General features: G+C 38.2%; 1 protein-coding gene across 13 annotated transcripts in view; it reads right to left on the bottom strand.

Annotated features, from left to right (window-relative positions):
• Window positions 1-27,158, bottom strand: part of LOC105398226 (proton channel OtopLc) — a 35,705-nt gene that overhangs the window by 8,232 nt on the left and 315 nt on the right. For 3 of the 13 annotated variants that reach the window (XM_038111930.2, XM_038111932.2, XM_038111931.2), the window contains exons 1-3: window positions 14,713-15,041; window positions 6,433-6,624; window positions 4,556-4,719 (exon numbers count right to left, since the gene is read on the bottom strand). In XM_038111930.2, coding sequence (XP_037967858.2) covers window positions 4,556-4,719; window positions 6,433-6,597 — 329 coding nt within the window. In that variant the 5' untranslated portion in view covers window positions 6,598-6,624; window positions 14,713-15,041. Of the gene's footprint in view, window positions 1-673; window positions 1,089-4,555; window positions 4,720-6,432; window positions 6,625-14,712; window positions 15,042-16,444; window positions 16,653-19,660; window positions 19,869-26,584; window positions 26,900-27,158 lie in introns of those variants that run through there. The other 10 variants (XM_038111929.2, XM_038111925.2, XM_038111928.2 and 7 more) reach the window with 9 other exon arrangements.

The following is a 27,158-nucleotide window of genomic DNA, read 5'->3' on the forward strand; positions in this document are numbered from 1 at the left end:
TGAGACCGACACTACAACTATGACTTGTTTGGGCGGTTTAGAAGTTTTATTCATTTATTAATTTAGTTTGATAATCAAATTAATAAGATCATATCTATTTGTATAAATATATATTTGCGTCGAATAAAAACATTGATCTTTTTTGTCAGCCTGTATTTCGTGAAGGTTCTAGTCAGATACAAAGTCATGATTTTGTAACAAATTCCATCAGTAATTCAAACTAACTCGTAGATGCGGGCAGATTCACTAATTATATTTGTTTTGTTCCCTGGAAATTTTCGATTCCGGAATCTACGCTTCGGACATGCGCAGAGCGGTGCGGGTTCAATGATCTCGGATCTGATAGGTACCTATATAGTTCGTACCTACTATTTTAGGTACCAACTATAGTTAAGTAGAAAATAATACTCCATGTAATAGCATTGTAAAATTAATTAGTAATTAAGATATAGTATAGGTACTTCAATAAAATATCAAAAGAACACTGAAAAAGTTAAGGCGTTATTTCCTCCCGTATAGACAAAGCAGACATCTTCAGCAGTAGGTAAGTACTAAAACTTATACAAAAAAAAAAGTTATAGTTAAATGAAACCGTAACGCAGAATCAAATTCTCCCGAACGCATAAACCAAGAGCCAAGCCACTATCTCTACATGAAACAATGAACAACATACTTCTTAGACGGCTTCGGCTGCACGCACTTCAGCTCCATCTCCTTATTCGTAGAATTATGCTTCTCAGCGATGGCGGAGTCACTGCCCTGCTGCAGGTGTTGGCCCACCGGGAGCGTCGCCATATTGTCTATGGACTCCAAGTTCACCGTCGCCACTTTCACATCGGCCTCGGTCGGCTGATGCTTGTCCTTGCCCATGGTGCGATGAGGGTAGGTGCTTATGGGGAAGCCATGGCGGGGTGGAGGACGGGGCAGGGACGGGACGAGCGTCCAGACGCGGCGCGAGTCGCGAGTGGCGGCCGGCGCTGCGCGGGCTCGGATGCTGCGCAGTAGGAGAGCCCTAGGGGTGTCACCCTCTGGTTGTTGCACCCTCCGTAAATTGCACTCTTTACGGAGGGTCGTAATCTCGACGTCATAATGCCATTTAGGCAGCTACGAGTGTTCAATGCTCGCGTTTGATGTGATCTGTTCATTGAGTTTTAGACTTCGATTTTTTGTTTTATTAGGTCCGCCATAATATAACATAATAATAATAAAATGTGGGGACATCTCACACACGGCCATCCGACCCCAAACTAACCAGAGCCTGTAGGTATTACGTGCCCCGGCCGAAAATTGAACTCGAGACCTTCGGCATAGCAGTGAGGGTCACTAACCACTACAAAATGTTTGTGTATGTTTATATGCATTTAAATAATTCCCTCTGAAATTCTGCGCGCCAGTAAATATGCCATTGGTAATTTCAATTAGGAGTGTACTAAGTCATCGATATTCCTAGAGATGACATGGGAGCACCCTGATATCATACATTATTTAAGTCAGCATTATTTGACATCATCATTCCTATTTCTATTTCGTTCTGTAAATAATTAACGAGAGAACACTGTGTCACATTAACATTGATCATCAACTGAAAAAGATTTGTGATGTGATGCTATCATGCTACATGGCCAAGGTAGGTACCCGAACTACTTGCTTAATCATTTCTATTGATAGCGGTCTATCTAGAAATTACAAAATTATTGCCCTTACCTTTACTTGCATTTTTAAAGAGTACAACTATGTAAGTACATAGGTGTACTCTTTAAAAATTTCACTATTAAACCCCATCTCAAACCTACATACTCCTACTCCTAATGAGTCATAAAAATCGGACACCCCAAAAAAACGCCTAAAATTATCCAATAAGTCGAAAAAGTGTCAACCCTGACGAATTTGGCGGCACGCGGTCGATACAGGAACATCTCTCCGGGAGAGCGGGGAGGCTGCGCGAGCGACCCACTGACCCGGCCCCACCCTGCCCCACGTGCCCCCCCGTGCCCCACCGTGCCCCACACCCCCACGTCACCCCACAGTACCACACCCGGGCGTGAGATAACTTGGCAGAACGGTGACAGTGGGGTAGGTTTATAGTATCTGCCTGTAAGTGTTATGGCCGCGTCTTTGAAGACGTATTTTGTGATACATTACTGGATGCCTGTGGAAAGTTTTTGGCGCTCTTTGGTAGAAGGATATTATGTCTACAGTGGCTATTTGCTGATGATGATGATTCATTGATGGCTTGTGTTAATTTATTATATGGAGTATTTATTTTTAATACCAAATGTTTTGTTCATCCGTTAAAAATCTAGGCGGAGCGGAGGCGCAGTGAAAATTCTGACCTAAAGTACTTTTTAAAATAAAAATAAAAAGTACTTTGAACAAAAAATACTATCAATTAATTAATAAATATTACAAAATAATGCAATGCAATGTAATTTTAAACACCTTTCAACAAGCCTTTGGTAAAAAAACTGCATACTAAACTGAATGTGTACAGAGATACTCCACTGTCCCAGTTACACCCCTCTGCAAGTGGCAACCCTAACAAAGCATGCTGCATGTCCGCTCACGAGCTCATCTCAAGTACAAAACTGCCATTCAACAACCCAATGAATACCAGGGGATAAGAAAAGAAAGCTACTTTTCATACGAATTTCAATAGCCCCTCAATACGTACACTCTAGGTCACTGAACTCAGCTCTTTGTGTGAGTGAGTAGGTATTAATAGGCACGAAATAGAGGTAGATAGAAATAAGAGCTTCGGTCAAGGCTAGCCTTTTCATTTGAACCACCCCTTTAAATAGAGATGAGAGATAACGTTTTGTTGTTTTCTAATTAAGATAGCATGACGTAATCTTACTGAAAGAAAAGCCGATTAGAAGCATGCTAATTTATGTCGCAAAGCGGTAATATCTAGACGTAGGATCTGTTTAGTATTCTAGTGCTATAATTCTCGGCTTACATTATTCAGGGCTATGCTAATGGCTGGGGTATTGTGTAATAAACTAATAATAATAAACATTGACAAGTCTGAAGTGATGAGCCAGTAGTAGATAATAGCAGCTTCTCCTTAAGTTAAGTAAGGACTAAAGTTACTAATTGTAAGGTTAGTAAGGACAAGAAGGACAATCTACAGATTTGCAATAAATAAATATTCAAGGTATGAATCTTTCCATAGTCAAGAAAATTTAAAAGTTGAACTATATTTTACCTTTTCTAGTCAAGCTGATGGGTTCCGCTCATCTGGCATAATCTTTATTGACCAAAACTCATTTCGCATAACTCGTATGGTCTAAACTTTTTTGGCCGAACCATCACTTTGCCAAGACTTATGTGGCATAAGGCTCGTTTCGTCTAAAACTCTTTAGGCACAATCTTTAAACACCTAAGTTTCGTTTGCTCAAATTTATGTTCGTCTATACCTATGTATAATCTTGTTTCTCCTAATGTTATCATTAGCATTATTAGGCTATTCAAGATTTGGCCATACCATTATTAGGCTAAACAATGTTATGCGAAATAACTTTTTACTAAACGAGATTTATGCCATACGATTTTCGGCGTAACGAGACTTTGACCAAACGTTACTATGCAATACGAGATTAGGCAAAAAAATCTTATGCCATAAAAGGTAGAACCCAAGCTGATACAAAATGAATCTATTTATTTTGATGGTTTTGAAACGAAACTTGACCTTGTTTAACTATTCCTTTGTTTGCTTATAAATTTATTTTCAACTCAATTTGGAGCTTATCTTTAATTTTAAGTACCTAACCATTGTCTTGAAATATTTTTCATTGTAAAAGTTCCATTAAATTAAATTCAACCAATGAAAACCGACAGTTACCATTTCCCATGGCTCCCATTGCCCTCTCATCTTCTTCAGATCTTTGTAATACCTCAATAAAGCTTTTAAATGCTGGACTAGCCAAAACATCTTTTGATCTAACTTTGACTATGACGTATGCTAAAATTAGTCTCCAAGTAACTCACTGTCCCACATTAAGGGCACCTACACACTTTAAAAGCCTTTTAAAACCTTTGCGTTTACTCAAGGCCTGCGTTGATTTGGTCTCTATAGTGGCTAGTAATTAAGGGTCATTTTGTATGATGTAACGTGTATAATGGGTTTACGCACACTGACGTAGGGGATCCACGTCGGCTGATTGTCCACCGAAGCTTGGGTTCGCTTTGATCGTCGCTTCCGCTCTTTTATTTATTTATAAACATAAATTGTCCGCTCGGGAATAAAAACCATTGTCCGGTAAAGGTTTTTATCAGGTCAATAATGTCCGATAAGAGCTTTTGATAGGTTAAATACGAGTTATGTAATGGACCTAAGTGATTTCCAACCGCTGCCTGTCTAAAAATGTATATCTTACGCATTAGATCTCAATACCTCTACAGTCTGCTAATAGGCAACTTTGGTTGCTTGTTATCTGGGAACTCTTATTTGAGAACGTTGTAAAAAAAATATATCCGTGGTCTCTCCATCTTCAAACCCTTACGATCAGCAGCCCTGAAAGTGGAAAATAACAACCATCATATCCAAAACACTCACTTAGCATTCTTGGGCACGACATCGGGCTGGCAGCAGGCGCGCGGCCGCAGCGTCACGTCGCTGGGCGTCAGCGCGTCGGTCTCGTGCGCAGGCGCGTCGCACTCGTCCGTCACCAGCGGCGCGCGCGCCGGCGACGTGTGCAGACCGTAGCCGTCGGAATTCAGCTGGAAGGGTGGAGAGGGTTAGATGGGGTTCTAGAGGACTTATTTTTATTCCTTGATTACAACTGCCGAGTAGAGTTGCTGGGAAAGTATCCTCGGCCGAGCACCCGAGTGCAATTGCAAGTCGTTCATTGGTCGAGGATCGGCCGAAGATACTGTCTCGCCACTCTACTCGGTAGGTGAAACAAGAGTATTAGAGTGTTGGTATAAAGCTGAAGAGGTGGTTTTATGGAAGCTTCATCGCAGAGATACGATACTTAATTAGTACCTACGTATAATAAGATGCAAAGGGAAGTACATATACATTATTGGGTGAGGTAGTTCAGTGAACACCAAGAACTGATTGCTTACACCCTACGTGATAGAGGTACCATGTACCGAAGCGAATTCTGTTAACAGCATTCAAGTCTTAAAAAGTGTACCAGCAGAAAAAAAATTGGGTGAACAGAGTTGAGTTAAAGGGCCCTCGATGTATTTAATTGTAGGGCTGTCGAGTTGCAGCCGGAAATACTTATGATCAAAATTAGGGCAAAGAAGAAAGTAGCAAATGAAAAACTCTTCATTTCCTTATCGTCATACCATCAATGGAACACTATTAATATCCCGTGAAGAGAAGGGAGATTCGCTTGAAACCATGAGCAGATTATTATCGAAATCGATGGTAGTGTGGATATAACCCTTATGGAAAGGACCTGAGTATGGAATTATATCGAGAGGGGTGAGGGTGCTACCATGACAGACGTGTAAGTATGCACTTTGCTGTGTAAGAGGTCTTTTGTGTTCTGAACAGGTAGGAAGGTACTTCATTCAAAAATTTATTGGATCATTACTATTCACCGCTCACGTTAGTGCTTTTAACAAAATGGCTGATTTATTGTCAAGTTCAAATGGACTTATGAACATGGAATGGTAGTTTGCATATTATTTCTAGCTACCGTTGTATTTTACCGACGACCGAATGGCGTAGTGGTTAGTGACCCTGACTACTGAGCCGATGGTCCCGGGTTCGATTCCCGGCTGGGGCAGATATTTGTTTAAACACAGATATTTGTTCTCGGGTCTTGGATGTGCCCGTAAAATGGCAATAGGCCCGCCCCCTATTACATTGGGACTAACACAACACTCTGGCGAAAAGTGGGTGCAGCAATGCACCTCTGCCTACCCCGCAAGGGAGTACATTAGTACAAGGCGTGAGTGCGTGTTTTTTTTTGTGCGTTGTATTTTATTCCAACCTCCTGGTTTAGTAAAGTTCTGAAAATTAAATAACTACATGCCTAATGAATGAAACTTTCAAGGTCTTTCAACGTAATCCTAATCCTAACCTTCTAGCGCTCACATCAAGGGATTGATTTCGCTTCATTAACCATAATACCTCTTTCGGATTATATCATAAACTTTGCTTAATACAATTAGTTTCGAACGTATCCCTGACATAAATTTTGGCGAACCATATCAAGGATGAGAAGCTATGCTAGGATTAGGTAAATCTGGTCTCGTAAGCATTGTTGAACCGTTGTAGAACGTTCAATTTCCTTGCTTTCGTATAAGATATAGGTATTTGAATTATTAAGGTAAAATTTAGAATTATCTCTAGGTATTCTCTAAGTAACTCTGGGCAGTCGGCAACTGACGCTGAATGCTTTCAGCATGGTGACTAACTCTAAACTCTAAACTATATTCAGAATCTTAACCCTCTCTTGCCAGTCATGGACTCACCTTGACAATGGTCCCCACTTGTGGGTCCTGCAGCAGCTCGAGGTCGCGCCCCCCTGTCCCCGCCCCCGCCCCTGCGCCCCCCGCAGGCTGCACGCGCACCCCGCGCTCCTCGCCCGCCCCCAGAAGACGCTCCTTCATCTCATGGATGTACGGGCAGCGCTGCATCGCGATCGTGAACTCGCGGACCCGGACCTGAGGAGAGATGGAGGGAGTGAGTGAGATGGACTGGAATACCGTCAGAGAGGTACATGATAGACACAGTAACTCTTCTAAACTTAGGGGAGATGGACACAGTGACACAGGGCTCTAGTGGAGTTAGTGAGTGTGATGGACACTTGTATCACATCTGTCCATGCTAATAATGGCAGGAGTAGCATTCAAGTCAGCGATGATAATGATAGTCACAGTGGAATTAAAGTTTAAACACTCTCTTCTAAAGTTAGGGTTGGATACAATAAATCATTCCTTCTCCGTGATAAGCGTATATAGGATATGTATAGGTATTAGGTGTAAGCTTATTCGTAGGTTTGATTGCAGAGATTACATATTTTTTACATGATATTTCAAAAAATAAAGCGATAAAACGATATTTTTTTGCACTTAAGTAATTGAATCAAATGGTGATGACCGACAAAGAAAATAGCACCTAAAATCTATCCGAATATTCGAGCTAGAGCGAGAATCCTAAAAACTTCTGGAGGGAATTTTTCATTTAGTGTTATAGGCTTATAGGTACGCTAATAGGCACATTCCTACGTGTTGCTACTGTTACTTTATTGTTCAATACAAATAGGTCGATCGACATTTTGTTTGTAAATTCAGTAAAGTGGAAATGTATTCTTGGCAAGCCGATATCGTTGACAACATCAGAAGACTCGAGCGCTCTGTTTTGAAATTCTGTTTCCACACCAGCAGAGATAAATTCAAAAATTGTCTCTCTTTTCAAAATAGTTATAAAAAGGCATATGCATTAAGAATTAGGTAAGATAAAGGTTCTTAGTTATTATAAACTGAAACCTATGATACAGGTTTAACCTAGTTTAGGTTTTCAGTGTTCACTTATTATAGTTAGTTATAAAACCAATAAAATTTATAACTACTATTAAGCAACTACTATTTGTACCTTAGTTGTAATATTTTCTTTTGTCAAATAAACGATTTGATTTTGATAAACAAGTTCCTTGTTTATTTTTCTTTCACACATCTACATCAATTAAATAGAATATATCACTACATTTTAAAACAAAAAAATGCGCAGGTAAAAGCTTAAAATATAATCCCGGACTCTCAGCAATCAATCATTGTCAACTTACGATCGAGTTAAAATGTTTGACGCCAATCAGTCAGTGCGGCTTCCTCCGCACTTCCCAGGCAAGTTTTTCTGCCATTGTATCAGTAACCGATATACGACCACTGTCTCCAGTTATGGTCAAACGGGAATGACATACCACCCGCAGAGGACCGAGCCCTCAGAAGCCTTATTATTGGACTGTAACACCCATCGCGATCGCTTTTACCATTATTTAACAATTCCTGTCAGTGACTACTAAATACTTTACTTTTTTACTTGGACAATTGGCCATGTGCAAGTCCACACTTGACACAAAGAAGTAATCTACACCAAAATAATGAATACACTATCATCATCATCATCATCATCATCATCCTTCTATCGCCCACTGTTGGGTATAGGCCTCCTTATTTGTATTTATTTGTATATTTCTAAAGGTGTTTGGTTGTATTATAAGTAAATGTCCTAATTTTAGCAGTTGCTATTGTCCGATACCAAAATATTTCAAAGATAAACGTAGGTTTCAGGTTCAATCTGATCGCGATCGATATGGAATCCGAAAATAGGACTGCAGCTTCTCCCTTCACCACATTATTTTCTTCTTATAAATAATACTTAGAAACTTTTCACTCAGCGAAAAAACCTCCCGCGCCGGTTAGTAACAGATCTAGGGCGGAGATATTACGAACTACACAACACATGCACGCTGCGGCCCGTTGTAATGGTTTTTATAAATGCACAACTTGTTATAGTAGATAAATACCTGGTCTACCTACCTACAAAAGGATAATGTGCATTTGAACAGCCTTTTAGCCGTTGACTTATATTATTGCAAGTGCTTTCGGCCCAGTTAATAGTCCACTGTGTTATGTTATGTTAGAGCTAAATAATAATATTTTTCCTATGAATACTGTCATTTACGATGGTTAAGATTTGAAGTCATATTTTACTCTATAATTAACACCTTAGTTTCGAATATCTGCGTTTTGAAAGTGTTTAAACTGTTTACGAGGCGAGGTTAAAGCAGCTTCAAAAGTTTTCCCCTTACGAAAGCCAAGTGGTGAGACTGAAACCTCAATCTAAACATAGTAGTTTTACGTGTCAGAATCAGGTCATCTAAAAACAATTCGTCCGATACACAAAGTGGCAGCGGGTTCACTCTAGCTTACGAATAGCGACGACCCTATCGTTGAGTTAAACGAACCGATTGCATCTACAAACAATATACGAAGAAGATTTGGACTGGCACTCCATAGTTCTTAGTATTGTATATCAAAGGATTTCATGATAGCACTCGTTCGTTAGATAGAGTGGCCACCAGGGCCGCAGCGCCGAAATCTTATTAGGGACATTATCGAACAATAACAGAAAGTATTTGGGGCATATTTTACGTATGGATAGTAATTATGAATCAGTATAAATGCCTCAGTGTAAACATAGGGAACAGTTCTAGCTACTTATGTCTTCACGGCTTTGTCTGGTGTGTGCCTTTCATCGTTCGATGCTATTAGTGTGAAAAATATTTACGAAATGTCTAGGTAGGTGGCAGTATCGATAGATCTTACCTTGCTCATGTACTATAAAACAGGTTAAAAATAAAAATAAAACCGAATTGCAGGTGTATAATTCATTCAGGAGTACATTTTCATTCATTAAGTTTTAAACTTTCGTTGCTAACATAAGTAATTAATTTTATTGTTAAGGTGAAGTGCGGTAATTGCAACTATCCGGTAATTGCAACTAACTTCAATAACTCCCTCTAGAGTTACTTCATTGTAAAACGACAGACTAAAATCAATTTTACATCATAAAAGTTCTACCCAAAAATGTGGATGGCGCTGATAGCTCAAGAATTGTGGGAGTTATAAAGCTTTTTGTCATCGGCCATTTTGAGTCTGCTGGAGTCGGATGGACATGGCGTGCATTTTTATTTTATAAAATAGTTTTTAGTGGTTCCTCGCAAGGTTTTTCCAAAAAAAAGTAAAAACTAATAACGGTAAGTCATTTTGTATGTATTTGTTTTATTCTAACACGATTGTTTTCCGAGTTTTCTGTGTAGTTACATTTACCAGACAAAAAATGCCAAGTCTGGTAAATGCAACTATTTTGCAGTTTTTAGGGTGGTTACAATTAGCTGCCAATTTTTGTATGAAATTGGAAAAAGCCAGTGATGGGGCAGTGAACATGAATATATCGATACAATCACTAATAATATAACGCACAAATAAGAATAAAAGGCTGAATACCAAATTTTAAACATATCTGTTAAGCATACATTTTTATGGAAAAATTGCAAAATTCCACCCGGCATCCTGCCTGCGAAAATTCCGAAAACTTTCCAAAAAAATTGTAAAAAGGCTGTTTGATTAAACATAAGTAAAATATTTAATGTTGATTAATAAAAATATAGCTATTAATTTTTATCCCCGAGTTTTATTCTGCTACCATGGTCTTCTTGGCTTGTCGATGGCAGACACTACATGACTGTCGATAAAATTACGATAAAGTTCCCATCACTATTTTTGAGAAATTAGTTGCAATTACCAGACCCACGGCTAAACAGTAGTATCCTATGAATATTCTCTTAGTCTTTGTGTTTCAAATACACAATATACACCACACATAGAAAAATATGGAGATAAAACGATTAGTTGCAATTACCCGCCAGGAGGGGTAATTGCAACTATTTCTGACTTTGCCGGAACTTTTGGCAATAGCTCTTTATTCTTCAGAGTTTTTCTTTGTCATGATAGTAGAATAAAATCTACATAAAATTTTGACTTTGGCATGATTTTACAGTAATTCTATTTCCTTATATATAAAGAATTATCAGATGACGAAGTTACGACTTCAATATTTTTAGTTGCAATTACCGCACTTCACCTTAGAGTTGATATCGTACAAAATTCGTTGGTTGCGTAAGTTTCAGTACCTATCAATATTATTTTTTAAAAATAAATTAATTACTGTGTGAAGCTACAAAGTTAGCGAGGCTAAGAGCCTGGTTCACAATGTCTGAAAAGTTAGCAGCTATCATTATTAAAAGTCATGCTTCTATTTCACAGAGTGTAAGTATAGTATTTATGAGGACTTTCTGAAACAGGCAGTCTGGTATATAAATTAGGAAAAGACCAAAATGAAATGATATTTTGGAAAGGCGGAATATTAATTAACATGGTGCACATGCACAATGGTGCTTGCATTCGACGGAAAATATACGAACATCAGTAAAAATCCGACCTATAACTTTAATAAACGCATGAACTTTTCAGACGAAAAAAAACAAATATCAACAAACTGTTTCACGATTGAACCGCAGTTTTATTAAATACCATCTCTATTCACACATATCCTGCACAAATAGAACGAAGTCTGAAAGGAAGCTGATGTAGGTTTGTTTTGAAAACCATTTCAGAATGTCTGCTTTGCTGTGTATTGCTTATTTTATCATACGCAACTGTTTACTTGTTCAGGCGAGCATTGTGAAATCATTCAGGTACCTATTTAGATATCGGGATTCGGGATTGTGAAATTTCAATATTTTTAAAAGCAGATCGGATAGTAATAGAGTACTGATCAGAGACGCTGTTTCTGTGCGATTTAGAGTATTGTCTATTTATTAGAATAAGCAGAATTTTAAATATACTTATCTAGTCGACCTAAGGTATACAACGGTTAACTTTGATGTCTATGTATTTTATAGATCTAATTCATCACCAGGTTAAATACTTCCACCGCTAATATTTGAGAATAAAAATAAATGTTCTGGGCCTCCCTCCAGTTTCAGCTCATTGCAGTTCTCTGTTCTATCGGGAAATAGTCCTAGTCTAGGATAACATTGCTGTTGCAGGCTGTTTGTCATCTCCATTCATGTAAGTACTCTAAACTCTAATCAATTCCAATTTATATTCAACACTTGAAGACTACATAAAACATTTCCACGTAAACTGTTTATTTTATCTGTACACTGAAACAGGTTACTGCTGCAGAGCACGAATGTATAGTTTTTATCAAATTGTATTTTATTGAAACCATTTTATGTGGGTCGCTTTTATTCCGTATCTGTGAATGTATTACCAACAATGGTTTCGGTTCTCTAATCCCTGTACAAAAGCCTGAATAGTATCGATTGCACCGACACACATTCGGATACCGGATCGACGTTCACGTTAATAAATATACAAATTAAATTAATCCCATCAGACTATGGAAACACGCACACGGTATTCAAACATTTAAGCTTACATTCGAAACACAATAAGGTCCTATTTTATATTCAAATCGTAACTCATCATTTTATGTCTTCAATTTCGAATTTGGAATACTTAATATTTTCTTTCGGGGTCGATTTGCGTCCACCGGCGGGCATCACGATTCCGTCTTACCGGCCAGTGCTTATGTCTTTTGTGTTGGCGAACGAAACAAATGACTGGAACAGTTAGCCTTTAAAGTGTATTAGATACGTATTCTGAGCTCCAGCATTGTAACAGTATCGTCGGGACATGCCAAGCCCAGTGGGGAGCCGTTTAGTAACAAAATGGAGCTGTAATAGAGTTGGCACGCCATCGCCATGTTGATACTCAGCCACTAATTGCTCTACATTTAGTCATTTACGGATAGTTGCAATTTGTTTTTGTATGGCACTAATTACCGACTTCAATATCGACTATCTATCTATGAATTTGCTGATCAATACCTATAGAATTTTGCATTCATGTAGTTCCTTCGCATTAGATTTTTTTGATGATTGTACACGGTTTTGGCTATAGTAATTAATTACTGTTTGTATAGGTCAGGAAAACGTGATTTGCTACTGTCGATCTACCACAGAAAATATTACCTGCAATAAAAATAAAAACTAACTCTACAAACCCAAATTTTTAACCTGACCTTAAAATTCAACTAAACTGTTGAACCTTGATACAGTTTCATGAAACCGAAATAGTTGGAAGGGACGAATCGGGACGATAGAATCTTCGACATTGTTTACAGTAGCCAAATAATTAAAAGGCGTATAACAAACGTCGAAGCGTCGTAGATTTAAAAATATCCATCAAACAACTGGCTGGTACTGTCGTGGTCAGATCAGATCTTACAGACAGTTCAGGAGATTTTTGAATGATGTCTATTTAGTCTGATAGTTTATTAGTTAAAATGTATACTTAATTTTAATTGGTCGAAATAAGTATACAAAGACAACATCTTTAAATTTAAAGGACAGCCAATTAAAAGATCAGATAGTGAAAGCCTTCGCATAGCTATGGGTAACAGGACTTAAAATGACAGAGCTGATATACATCATGTACGGAAAGATTATGATATCAAAGTAAAAGTATAATATTTATTTCACTAGAGGTTTTATGATTTGTCTTCAACTGTACCTAATGGAGGAAAGTAAACGAAGCTTCTATATGGATGCCTACAGAGCAGTGGCAGCTTATTTCCGGTCGCCATATAAGCCTTCTGCTTTTGTTCATTCATTTCCGCTGGTGTGCGGTTTAAATGTCAATGACATTTTATTATAATAGAATACCTGCAAGTTCGCTATTACACATTTTAAGATTCGTTAACGTGACCTTTAACTACCTACTACCTTCCTACTGGTTTCTGTAGTTTCTCATAATGGTTTCTGTAGTTTTTTATAAAAAAGTAAATATATTAGCTTGCCATCTTTTCACAAAAAATATTCTATGGGGATTGCTGAACAAATCTTGAATTAAATCTTTCAATTACCTACTACCATGTCATCCAAGTATGACTTCACTAACTAGTCATAAGATTCATCACATCATTAGGTATATTTAAGTGCTGTGCCATCGCCTGTTCACAGTGCAGGCCAAGTCTGATCGATCTGCAACGCTGAAGTTCCTTCCTACCTTCATTATCTTTCAGCGCTCAGAACTGGGTCAGAAATAATACAGTATCTCGTAAAATATTCGAGTAATTTTGTTTATGCAGAAGAGCAACGCAATTTGCTTGTAATGGAATCTGATTTGACGAAGATGGGATGTGGTATGTTGATGCCGTGAGAACATTGAATTTATTACTCGTAGAAGCATTGTATAAACAGTAGCTTTACATATAAAAAATCCAGGTTAGGTATTATTAATTTTATTGTTTTTATATTATGATTTATTTATCGATTCGATAATTATGCTCCGAATATCACATTCATAATAATTTCTAAAAACAACTCATCACGATGAACAATCAAACACCCGATCGACGCAACATGTGCTTTCTAAGCAAAGCTTTGTCCCAAAACTCGGTGACATTATCATAACTGTCTTCAATAGTTCCTGTTTCTGTCACAACTGTGGGAAGTGCATTGTTCCTTGTGGCAACACCGAGGTGGGTCTCGTGAGTACTGTGAGTACCCCCGCCCTTGGCCTATTTTCTTTGCACTCCATTAAATCGATTCCATCCACCACAAGGACCGGCACTGGGCATGATGTCATTTGTTTTATGCAAAAGCACTCGCCAAGTGTTATGCACGCCTGCATGGAGTCTAATAAAACAACAATAGGAGATTATAAATAATTATTCGCGAATGCATTCAATTTAGAAGCTTAATGTTGGTGGCTCGCTCAGTAACTGTAGGCGATCTACCCACAAAATTCAGAATTAGTTCCACAACTATAAATTGCATCGCGTCGCGACCCAATTTCTATTTAATACGCACGATTCTAATGAAACAGTCTTATTACCAACTGTGAACTCATCGTTTGGCAGTCCTAGAAGATTGGAGTTGTCATCTGCCCAAATTTAATTTTAGTATCTTCCATAACAATGAACTAGCCGAGATAGTATCTGTGCACATGAATTACCTCACTGCGAGCTGACGTTTCCCTTATCACCGTACGCGAACCGGGATCGCATGCTAAATGCACATGGGAGGCTTACGTCGCACGGTCGCGGATCAGGAAATGGAGCTTTGGGGTGTCGGGATAAGGGTTGTTTTTGGGGTGCTCGCGAAGGGGGTCACCAACCTTTTGACACTGAGGTTCCGACACGGTGTCAGTGCTGTCGGTGAGGGTCGATTCGGAGAAGGTGACGCCACGCTTGCCGCGGCGCTCGGCGGCGGGGTCCGCCAGGGCGCGTGCGTGGGTCGCGCGCCCGACAGCGCGGCCGGTCTCAGACTGCCGAGTGCCGGTTCGCGCGTTTTCCCTCCCGCGCTTTCCACCGGCGCGCGCACATCAAGCCTGCATTGTTCTGCAAATAGCAGCAGGACGCAATCCAACCGAGATGAACGCCGAGCGCCTTTCAGCCGCCGCCGCACACTGGCCGCTCGTCCGCTGATGAGCCGCGAGGCGCACTGGGCGACACTTTGTAAAAAGTATGCTTTTAATCTGGCCCTGCACGTCGCTCGTAGGTACTCTCAGTGGATGCATCGTGCGTTTTAATTGCACACTACGGTGCTGTATTATTTCGTTTCCGTGCTTTTGTGCTCTTTTCTTTCAAGATGTGTCAACTTTTTACTCATTTGGTAGGACATCATTCTCTCAGTAAAAGTAGCATCACTGTGGTGTTTTAAGCAGTCAGTCGTATTTCCAATCCACAGTTAGGTTGTTACATTCATGTACTTGTCCTACCACGTGCATTCCAGATAAACCTGAGATATCACAGCACTCTCATTATGCAACCATGTTTAGCAAAACCCATCCGGTTGATACATTGGCTGCATAAAGGAAAGCTAACAAAGCGACAAACAATCGCTATACGCAGACGTATCCTGCCCTGGATTCCCGCTAATGCGTTCACTCACACTAGTTGCTCCATATTGTTTACCCGTTGGGGGTAAAATAGGGCAAGGAATGTCTAGAGACATAACCTGCCATGCGGTGTAGTAGCTGGAGCTGAGGGGTATGTAATTGCATAATTGGCTGCACTTTTGCCACTTAACGCCACTATTACGGGTTCTAAAACTGGTGTCTGGATGTGTGAAGTTGTGAGTGCCCTTTAGTTCTCATGGCATTGTTGAGATCATGGGTTGCTCATGAGAACTTGGTATTTACTCGTATGTATGATATTATTGTTTTAAATAATACCTACCTTAAAACGAATAAATTATTATTTAAATAGAACATGATAGATATTAGGGCCTGGAGTCCTGTTTGAGACTGCTTCGGTACTTATAGATTTAATCATTTGATTGAATAAATATACCTAAGTAGAAATAACGTTCATAGTTCTGAAACCGGCAGACAGTCTTTAAAATATAATTACCCTGCTTTTAACATCTATAACCATGTATGTGAGTATGGTAATGGAAAAATAATTACCGGTTAACGCATTATTATTTTTGAAAAGTTTTAATATAGTAACTCGAGTAAGTATATCGAAGGTTGAAAGTCAAAGGGGCATATTATACGACATAATATTAAGGTTTTTTATATTAAGTACAGTGGGTACACTATCAGGATTTACCCGAAATATTAAATCAACAGCCTAGGTTGTGTGTAAGCTGTTATAACAGACTCGATAAGTCTGAAAACAAAATAATGAATAAATCTAGATTTAGCCGTGTTCTAAGAAATATACGAAGTACTTATTATTCATGTCATTTTGTTAAATTTAAACTCAATTCATACTTTATTAAATACCTAATCCTTAAAACCATTGATATAATAAGTACCTTGAAAGAAACAGATCAATAACAAACTGTTCCTACAAAAGTAAACAACGGCTTAACAAAACCTGTCAACATAAAACCAAACTTACATTTTACAGCTTTGAGTCCACCAATCTCAATAAAACAAATGATAGCGCGTACACTGAACCGACAACGCAACAAATCACTCAAAATAGTCTTGATACAATGCCACAGAACCACTTGATATTTATTTAATAAGGCCCAACAATACAACGAAGCTACTTCGACAAGACCAGCCCGCTTGAATCCAAACCAAGATTGGGATTTCAGAGCTTCCGAGCTCGCAAGATGTTTTTGTATGCCAGAAAGAGACGGAACAAAAACACCATGGAACTTCGGAGGACGTCGGCTGGCCCCGGCCGATTCCGGCTCGCCTGTTGAATTTTATGTTGGCATGCTATGGACATTCCCTACTTTGATGAAGTATTTTTTGGTTCGTATAATTTTGTCAAAATTTTATCTTCTGATGGGTTTTGTTTCATGAAAATAATTATAAAGGTACTTAACTAAGTATTTATATTTTGTTTGGAAGAGATTTTGATCGAGGTTAAGTCGCCTCATATCGATCGTTAAGACGTTTTAGTATCCATTTAAAATCGTAGAGCAATCGATGGAAATAATGCCATTGGTCATTGACTTGGCTTTCTGTCAAATGCATAAACGACATACAACTGGTTTGCATTTCATATCACGGATCGTGAATCATGTAGCGAAATAGATTCAGAGTGTGGTTTAAGAGCTGAAAAGATTCAGTGAACCGTGGACTGGCTTACACAATAAAGCTATTATTTACTTTGAAAGCGCTTGTATAACTCTATTACCTGCGTTGACGTCTATGGACTGACTAACATTTCAATGGATTTGCGAAAATACTAGTCATTCATATAAGTAGGTACTAATTCGGTAAGTTATAGTCCGCTTTGTAGAAACACAATGAGTTACCTATTCCTATTAAAGATAACAAAGCAAACTAAAGTCTAGCAGTTGACCAAAAGAAATAAAACCATCGTCCATGTACAAGCCCCAAAATGTAGTTACAGGTAACTACATTTTGGGGCTTGTACATTATTATATTATACTTGATTCGGAGCGTGGTGGATCAATTCGGCAACAATGGTTGGCACCCACATCACGTCGGCTACATTAGTGTTCTGTCAACCCCATTGTGGCCAGGGGGGATCATCGTCGGATTTAATGTCGAGATTGTCAAGTCATAGCTCTGCTGATGTCATGGTATACTATTCATCAGATTTACAAGGTGCACGTAGTGTCTTTTAAACTAATCAAGTGGAGTAAATTCCTGACAAATAACTATTATAAATTTTGTTCCATAGAATATTTCACGGTTATAAAAAAAATAATAATGAGATCATAATAGTGGACTAAGGTATTCGGTTCCGCCAGTTCAGTTAGCAAGAGTTTTATTTCTACTTTTATCATAAATTTTACTATACCTATCACTATTTCCTATTACGTTATCAAACGTCTATACTAAGTAATACTAAGTATATTCTTCCTAAGGGCCATGACATCGATCCATACTATGCTGCACCGAACAATAGTTCCATCGGAAACAGATGGGGGCGGAACATTGGAACCATGTCTCAGTGAAACTGAATCAGTAGCAAATGTTTTGTTAGAAGAACATTATAAATACGATTAAACACTTTTAAATATATTTGTTTATGTGAACTTTATTCATTTAGATTAACATAATGTTTTAGCTTGAAAAAAATGCATTTCTATATATATAATAAAATAAAGCCCGAAATTGTGTATTGATAAACGTAGAGCTTTCCAAAAAATGCCGCAAAATGCTGTACCCGGCCGTCCTCATGCAACCACTAACAGCTACCTGTCTAAGGTCCTCAAGCGAACAAGCTGCAAGGATCCACCTGAACCAAAGAGAGGTGTTTATAACTCAAAAAAATAATTGATTACCGTAGTATGTGTTTATTCCTAGAATCTCGATTAAACTCTACATCAGCAGTTAAAGTTACCCCACTGTCCCAGTTTCACATGGCTAGTTCTGAGTACAACAATATGGGGAACGGAACACATCACGACAGTACCATAGCTTTTATTTTCTTTCACACAGTGCGACACAGTACGAGGCATTCTTCAAACTGTGATTTATCTCGGCATCTGAATTACGTGAGACCGGCAACGGAGATTGAATGGTTCTTTTATTGGTCCAGTTTTGTTGAGTACTAACTTTTTATAAGTGTGACTATACTCGTCATAATAATAACTATGTGCTTTTTTTGTAAAAACATATTTTGAGAATGTCAGCGACAAACGAGCCTTTTTTACGAGGGGGAAATCTTCAGAAAGATTCCCGCCAACCTCGGGGGAGGAAGACGGGATATGTGGGATTTTTACCCACTAAAACCCCCTCGGTGGCCACCATCAGTGCAGGTAGGTGCTCCGGGATCTCCAGGGGAACGCACCGGAGTCACACTTAACGCCACTATTACGGGTTCTAAAACTGGTGTCTGGATGTGTGAAGTTGTGAGTGCCCTTTAGTTCTCATGGCATTGTTGAGATCATGGGTTGCTCATGAGAACTTGGTATTTACTCGTATGTATGATATTATTGTTTTAAATAATACCTACCTTAAAACGAATAAATTATTATTTAAATAGAACATGATAGATATTAGGGCCTGGAGTCCTGTTTGAGACTGCTTCGGTACTTATAGATTTAATCATTTGATTGAATAAATATACCTAAGTAGAAATAACGTTCATAGTTCTGAAACCGGCAGACAGTCTTTAAAATATAATTACCCTGCTTTTAACATCTATAACCATGTATGTGAGTATGGTAATGGAAAAATAATTACCGGTTAACGCATTATTATTTTTGAAAAGTTTTAATATAGTAACTCGAGTAAGTATATCGAAGGTTGAAAGTCAAAGGGGCATATTATACGACATAATATTAAGGTTTTTTATATTAAGTACAGTGGGTACACTATCAGGATTTACCCGAAATATTAAATCAACAGCCTAGGTTGTGTGTAAGCTGTTATAACAGACTCGATAAGTCTGAAAACAAAATAATGAATAAATCTAGATTTAGCCGTGTTCTAAGAAATATACGAAGTACTTATTATTCATGTCATTTTGTTAAATTTAAACTCAATTCATACTTTATTAAATACCTAATCCTTAAAACCATTGATATAATAAGTACCTTGAAAGAAACAGATCAATAACAAACTGTTCCTACAAAAGTAAACAACGGCTTAACAAAACCTGTCAACATAAAACCAAACTTACATTTTACAGCTTTGAGTCCACCAATCTCAATAAAACAAATGATAGCGCGTACACTGAACCGACAACGCAACAAATCACTCAAAATAGTCTTGATACAATGCCACAGAACCACTTGATATTTATTTAATAAGGCCCAACAATACAACGAAGCTACTTCGACAAGACCAGCCCGCTTGAATCCAAACCAAGATTGGGATTTCAGAGCTTCCGAGCTCGCAAGATGTTTTTGTATGCCAGAAAGAGACGGAACAAAAACACCATGGAACTTCGGAGGACGTCGGCTGGCCCCGGCCGATTCCGGCTCGCCTGTTGAATTTTATGTTGGCATGCTATGGACATTCCCTACTTTGATGAAGTATTTTTTGGTTCGTATAATTTTGTCAAAATTTTATCTTCTGATGGGTTTTGTTTCATGAAAATAATTATAAAGGTACTTAACTAAGTATTTATATTTTGTTTGGAAGAGATTTTGATCGAGGTTAAGTCGCCTCATATCGATCGTTAAGACGTTTTAGTATCCATTTAAAATCGTAGAGCAATCGATGGAAATAATGCCATTGGTCATTGACTTGGCTTTCTGTCAAATGCATAAACGACATACAACTGGTTTGCATTTCATATCACGGATCGTGAATCATGTAGCGAAATAGATTCAGAGTGTGGTTTAAGAGCTGAAAAGATTCAGTGAACCGTGGACTGGCTTACACAATAAAGCTATTATTTACTTTGAAAGCGCTTGTATAACTCTATTACCTGCGTTGACGTCTATGGACTGACTAACATTTCAATGGATTTGCGAAAATACTAGTCATTCATATAAGTAGGTACTAATTCGGTAAGTTATAGTCCGCTTTGTAGAAACACAATGAGTTACCTATTCCTATTAAAGATAACAAAGCAAACTAAAGTCTAGCAGTTGACCAAAAGAAATAAAACCATCGTCCATGTACAAGCCCCAAAATGTAGTTACAGGTAACTACATTTTGGGGCTTGTACATTATTATATTATACTTGATTCGGAGCGTGGTGGATCAATTCGGCAACAATGGTTGGCACCCACATCACGTCGGCTACATTAGTGTTCTGTCAACCCCATTGTGGCCAGGGGGGATCATCGTCGGATTTAATGTCGAGATTGTCAAGTCATAGCTCTGCTGATGTCATGGTATACTATTCATCAGATTTACAAGGTGCACGTAGTGTCTTTTAAACTAATCAAGTGGAGTAAATTCCTGACAAATAACTATTATAAATTTTGTTCCATAGAATATTTCACGGTTATAAAAAAAATAATAATGAGATCATAATAGTGGACTAAGGTATTCGGTTCCGCCAGTTCAGTTAGCAAGAGTTTTATTTCTACTTTTATCATAAATTTTACTATACCTATCACTATTTCCTATTACGTTATCAAACGTCTATACTAAGTAATACTAAGTATATTCTTCCTAAGGGCCATGACATCGATCCATACTATGCTGCACCGAACAATAGTTCCATCGGAAACAGATGGGGGCGGAACATTGGAACCATGTCTCAGTGAAACTGAATCAGTAGCAAATGTTTTGTTAGAAGAACATTATAAATACGATTAAACACTTTTAAATATATTTGTTTATGTGAACTTTATTCATTTAGATTAACATAATGTTTTAGCTTGAAAAAAATGCATTTCTATATATATAATAAAATAAAGCCCGAAATTGTGTATTGATAAACGTAGAGCTTTCCAAAAAATGCCGCAAAATGCTGTACCCGGCCGTCCTCATGCAACCACTAACAGCTACCTGTCTAAGGTCCTCAAGCGAACAAGCTGCAAGGATCCACCTGAACCAAAGAGAGGTGTTTATAACTCAAAAAAATAATTGATTACCGTAGTATGTGTTTATTCCTAGAATCTCGATTAAACTCTACATCAGCAGTTAAAGTTACCCCACTGTCCCAGTTTCACATGGCTAGTTCTGAGTACAACAATATGGGGAACGGAACACATCACGACAGTACCATAGCTTTTATTTTCTTTCACACAGTGCGACACAGTACGAGGCATTCTTCAAACTGTGATTTATCTCGGCATCTGAATTACGTGAGACCGGCAACGGAGATTGAATGGTTCTTTTATTGGTCCAGTTTTGTTGAGTACTAACTTTTTATAAGTGTGACTATACTCGTCATAATAATAACTATGTGCTTTTTTTGTAAAAACATATTTTGAGAATGTCAGCGACAAACGAGCCTTTTTTACGAGGGGGAAATCTTCAGAAAGATTCCCGCCAACCTCGGGGGAGGAAGACGGGATATGTGGGATTTTTACCCACTAAAACCCCCTCGGTGGCCACCATCAGTGCAGGTAGGTGCTCCGGGATCTCCAGGGGAACGCACCGGAGTCACCTCACACCGTGCCGCAGCTCTTCTCCGGGAGACTCAAGGTCTCCCCACTCCTTCGCAGCCTGCGCGGCTGTACATGAGCGACAAACCCTAATCTGACTAGCTAATCCTTTCACCACACCGTGATAAACCCTCAGCTAAAGCCTGTCAGATTTTTTAAGAAAAAGAAGTAGGTATGATCAGATACCTTATTTAAAAACACAGGGTTCGCAGTCGAAATTATTTAAATTCGCTTCGCTGTCACCGCCGTTCGCCTATGGAATAATCTTCCCGAGAATATTAGAGAAGCCCCTTCTCGCCACATCTTCAAGCGACTAACCCGCGCTCATTATCTCAGCAACTTAAATAAATAGCATTTTCGTGTACCTGTCTGGTACCTGGTGGTACCGTGTATATGTTTGTATATATTATAGTTATGTATCCTAATATTATATGTATATTATTATTATCTTTTATAAATTTATATAATTATTTGAATGTATTGTTATTATATATTAAGATCATTATTAAGTGACTATTTAGTTTTTAGTTCTTTCATCTTACATTTTTCCTTTTTTTTTTTGCACATCTTTGTACCTGTTTTCCTGCACCTCCTGTAGAAATCTGTCCTTGGCTGGTAGAAAATGCTCTTAGCATTAAGCCCACCTTTTGTACATGTATTTTTATATTTGTGCAATAAAGAATTAAATAAATAAATAAATCCTAATTACTCAGAAAGAGATAATGAAACAACCCAGGATATTATGTTAAGAAAATGGAGGGAAATTAGATCTCGTGTAGGCAGTCGTTAACATAATGGTAATACGGAAATCCGGTCAGTAATTTTGGTAGTTGACACACAGATTAAATACTTAACATATTCTATGAAATTAGTAAGCCATGCAATGTGAATAATCACATGCTTGTAATTTAAAGATGGTGACTGGACTAGCTGAAGGCAATTTTAACGACTTCGAATACGTGGCGAACGGTTTTTTAATAGGAACGATACACCAAGGGATACATCTAGTAGGTAACAATATAGATGCACATTCAGATGTGTAGTAAATGTATTTGTAAACTTCTGTAAACATTACCACCATCTCTCTCAAATGTCGAAAGAGGTTTGTCCACCATTACCACCGCCACTCTTAAACGTACTTTACCTATGAAATGTACGAGTGCCACGAGTCGTAATTTTGTATAAACTTCATATTTATTTCAGCTAGTTACAGTCTAGGAATACCAAATATTTACATTCTTGCAATCCGTTCCGCCACAACAAGAACTATTTCCATAAATAGCGGGCGAACCTTCTCATATTACAACTAGTTACGTAACTAGGCACTAACCGACACGTAACAGCAAATTCATAACTTTTTTGCATATGACGCGCATCAAAACATTGGGGCGCGGTAGACTGTAAGCCGCCCTCGGCCAACCACGCATCCTAGAACCCTATAACTTGCCAAGCCCAACTTTATTCTGAAAGAAACAAACACCATATTTGCCGACCATCACAGACCACCGCTATTTGGCTGCCACGAGGGGTAGTTAAAAGCGTGAGGCTTTAGCTGCTGTAGAAATAAAGCCCATTTCAGCTAAGGAAGTTTTCGTAGGAGGGTGGAAAATTCAGATAGGTTTTCATGCAGTGGATATAAGGGTGGATTTCGGTTGGAGGTCTTGAATATTAGGGTCGTTGAACGGACTCTACACACCCCTGCTCCACCTGTAGCGTTTTGTATGGGTTTGTAGTGGCGATCAATATTTGGCGGTAAATGTAGAGTATTCTATGAAAAGACTCTTTAAATGCAAGTGCATGGAAAAAGGGAGGGAACGAGAACTAATGTTTGTCTAGACTTCGACGTTTGGACTGTAGAGTGATTGGTTTCTTGCTAAAGAATAGCATAGGTTGTATTGTAGGTATTGTAGTTCTTCCGCCACCATAAACAAGCAATCGTAGTTGTACGTAGGTAAACATTGTGGTACTCCAATAGCATTTAATTGTTATGTAAAATCTTAGTTTTTTGTTTTGTTGCATAATTTTTGCATACACCAACTTAAGGATAATATTTCGAAAAGCTCGTAAAGAAAGGTCTAGTCAGAGAACAATAGAACATTGTTATAAGGAGGGATGAAATAATTAAGAGGTTCCCCGCCGTTTTACCCGTTGTAAACTGCGCTTTTGGTTCAAAATACGTCAAATATAGTTGCTAATTTCCCATTCTAATATAATTCGTATATCAAAGAGTTCTACTCTACGCTTACCAACTCGAGGCAGATATAGGTAGATACTCGAGAATTAACTCTGTACCATGTAACTATCTATGTTGATAATAAAATTATGCGGTTACGCGTTCCAGGGAAAACGAGGCACTGCTTAGGTCCTAGTAATACCATACTTTCGATAAGGTTAAAATAAATGTGGCCGCCGGCGGAATAAATTATGCGAACCGATACACGTTTAGAAATTAGCATCAATGTCTCCTAAACTGCTGTGGATACGCCGAGAAACTGGAAATTGCATCTGTTGCCATTTAGCTGTGTAAACAGATTCTAAGTAAACCAGTTTTATGTTGCCTATGTTATTTATTCAACTCAAAACGAAACACTGAATAATTTATTTAAACTAGATTATAATCGTTTAATCCGCTCATTTTACAACAATTTAATCCTCGCATTTTACAACTTTTTTGGTAAGTTATATATATGTATTTGTGTTTGTAAGTTAAGAGTTTACTATGCATGTATTGAGGTGCACTGGAAGCAAAAATATTATTCCGTTTTACTGGGAACAATCCATATAAAATTGATTTATGGTTATGGAATCAAATTGATGCATTGATTCAAATATAAAATACCTGCTTACCGAATGATACAACGATCAACGATCGAGGTACTGACGCAAATCGATAATAAATTATTTATTTATTTATACCTTACACACTATTTATCATACCTAACTAAAACAAGTCGATCTGCGTGAATCTATTTGAAATATTGAATATATTCGGATTTTTTAACTTTATTTATGTATCTGAAAGAAGACACATACATAGAAGTCCCCAGTTTTTCGCAGCCGCCATTTCTCAGTGACTCGGACATGTACGTAAACTGAGTTGGGACAAGAACTCACATCACAATAGCCCATAAACCATACCGGAAAGAAACAGACAAAAAAACATAAACATAATAATTTATTTCTAAAGCCCATCGCCAAGTTTGCTGTGACTTGCATTTGCAACTGTGGGTTGTGATGATGACTTGCTTATTCATGTAAAACTATCGATCATGTGAAACTATCGATTTGCACCGAATTAATGATACCTATTCCAACCAGAGTAATCCAGTAAACAGCCCATAGAAGCATTTCTATTTGACTCTCGGTACACAGTCATACCAACTACCATCAAGATTCGGCCCATAAGTTGTTAGTAACGTAACTAAAGTGGGAGTAAGTATACAGATTTACTGTTCGGTGGTCGGTCAGTCAGGCCTTGAACCAGAAAGTGTGGCTATAGTCTGTGAATCCAGTGCATTGTTGTATGTACATTCAGCTTCATGAGTAGGTACCTATCTACACTTTTACCTTGTCATACTCACTGACCGCCTTTTATTCAAACATGGTTGGTGATGGTTTCACGAGGTACAGACTACAGAGTGTATATAGCTAGGTGAATAGCGTGTATAGTTTTGAAGCTGACAGTACTTTGTCGGCGCCGGCGCACGGTTACTCTAGCTTCACAAACATAAATACAGATGAATTGAGAACCTCCTCCTTTTTTCGAAGTCGGTTAAAAACTAACTGAGATGTCACGCAATCCGTGCGTTTAATGCAACGAGATAAAGTCGTGGTTAGCCTTCGAAACTAGAGTCCCATCCGGCCATTGCGATGTTATGATGCTTTTGTAGCCACATTGGATAACAAATAATGCATAATACCGGTGGTTTTGATAAAACTTCACATGTACTTTTTATTGTATTAAAGGAGTTTTAAAACTTTAGTTTTCCACCAAACAAAGGTTGGTTGGAAGAAATTGCTTCTTGGCAATAAGCCCGCCTCTGTATATACTTACTACTTTTAAGTCCATTTTTGTAACTGTTTCTATTATTATACAATAAAGTGTTTATAAATAAATAAATAAATAATTGTGGGCCGAGTCATGGTTTAGCTATTTTCGTGTGATAGGGGGATATGCTAATTCGTATTGGAAGTGGGTAATTAACGGCATTTGTGGTTAGATACGGTTCGTTCTATTGTTTAGCTGATAGTATCCCAGAGTACTTGTGTGTTGTAGTCCACTGTATATGGAATTCTTACGGATAATAAACGACCTAATTTGAATTCACAAATACACAACACAACACTGTTATCTGCCTTAAAATACCTGACATCTACCTAATGAAGTATTTTTTTAAAAATGTCACCAAAACAAATATTAATATACTTAAACGAATCTGACCAGTTTCATCAATTACTTTTAAACCACTTAGAAACAACATCAAGCTTTATAAAATAGCGTGCCATTATAAAACAGCATTTAATCGTCCACTTACATGTTTCTAGAAATCCTCGTACACTATTTACACAGGGACAAAACACATGTAATTATTAGTAACTATGGTGGTCTGAGCTAGCGGCTAGGCAGCTAGACTTCTGTAGAGTCTGGGCTAACTGCGCTCTGCATAACTCTGCGGTAAGTGACTGGTACAGAGCGACCACGCATTGCCAGCCTTGAGCCACTATTCATGTCACATCTGAGTCTGTTTGTACACAACGACACATGATTTAATAGATTGCTTTCCCATTACACCTGCGCAGAACAAAAGACGGTTCTAAGCGCGACCCCTTTGTTTGTTTGGACGCTTCAAGGTGTGAAAACAAATCGATTTTCTCGCGTCTTGTTGTCAAGTTGTGATGAGGCGTGTCGAAGAGTATGATATGCTTCACGATATAATTTGTTAGTAGGTAGCATGATAACACGGTAGGTAGGTGGTTAAGTGGCTGATCTGTAATTACGTTATTATGCGGTCAACAGCAAGCCCTAGTACTACACTATTTGTATCTAGGCAACATAATATAGGTGCTATGCTCGTATGTTTTCTAAACCTCAGTCTACTTCCTCACTCT

The sequence above is a fragment of the Plutella xylostella genome, chromosome 13 (assembly GCF_932276165.1).
Source record: "Plutella xylostella chromosome 13, ilPluXylo3.1, whole genome shotgun sequence".
NCBI lineage: Eukaryota > Metazoa > Arthropoda > Insecta > Lepidoptera > Plutellidae > Plutella > Plutella xylostella.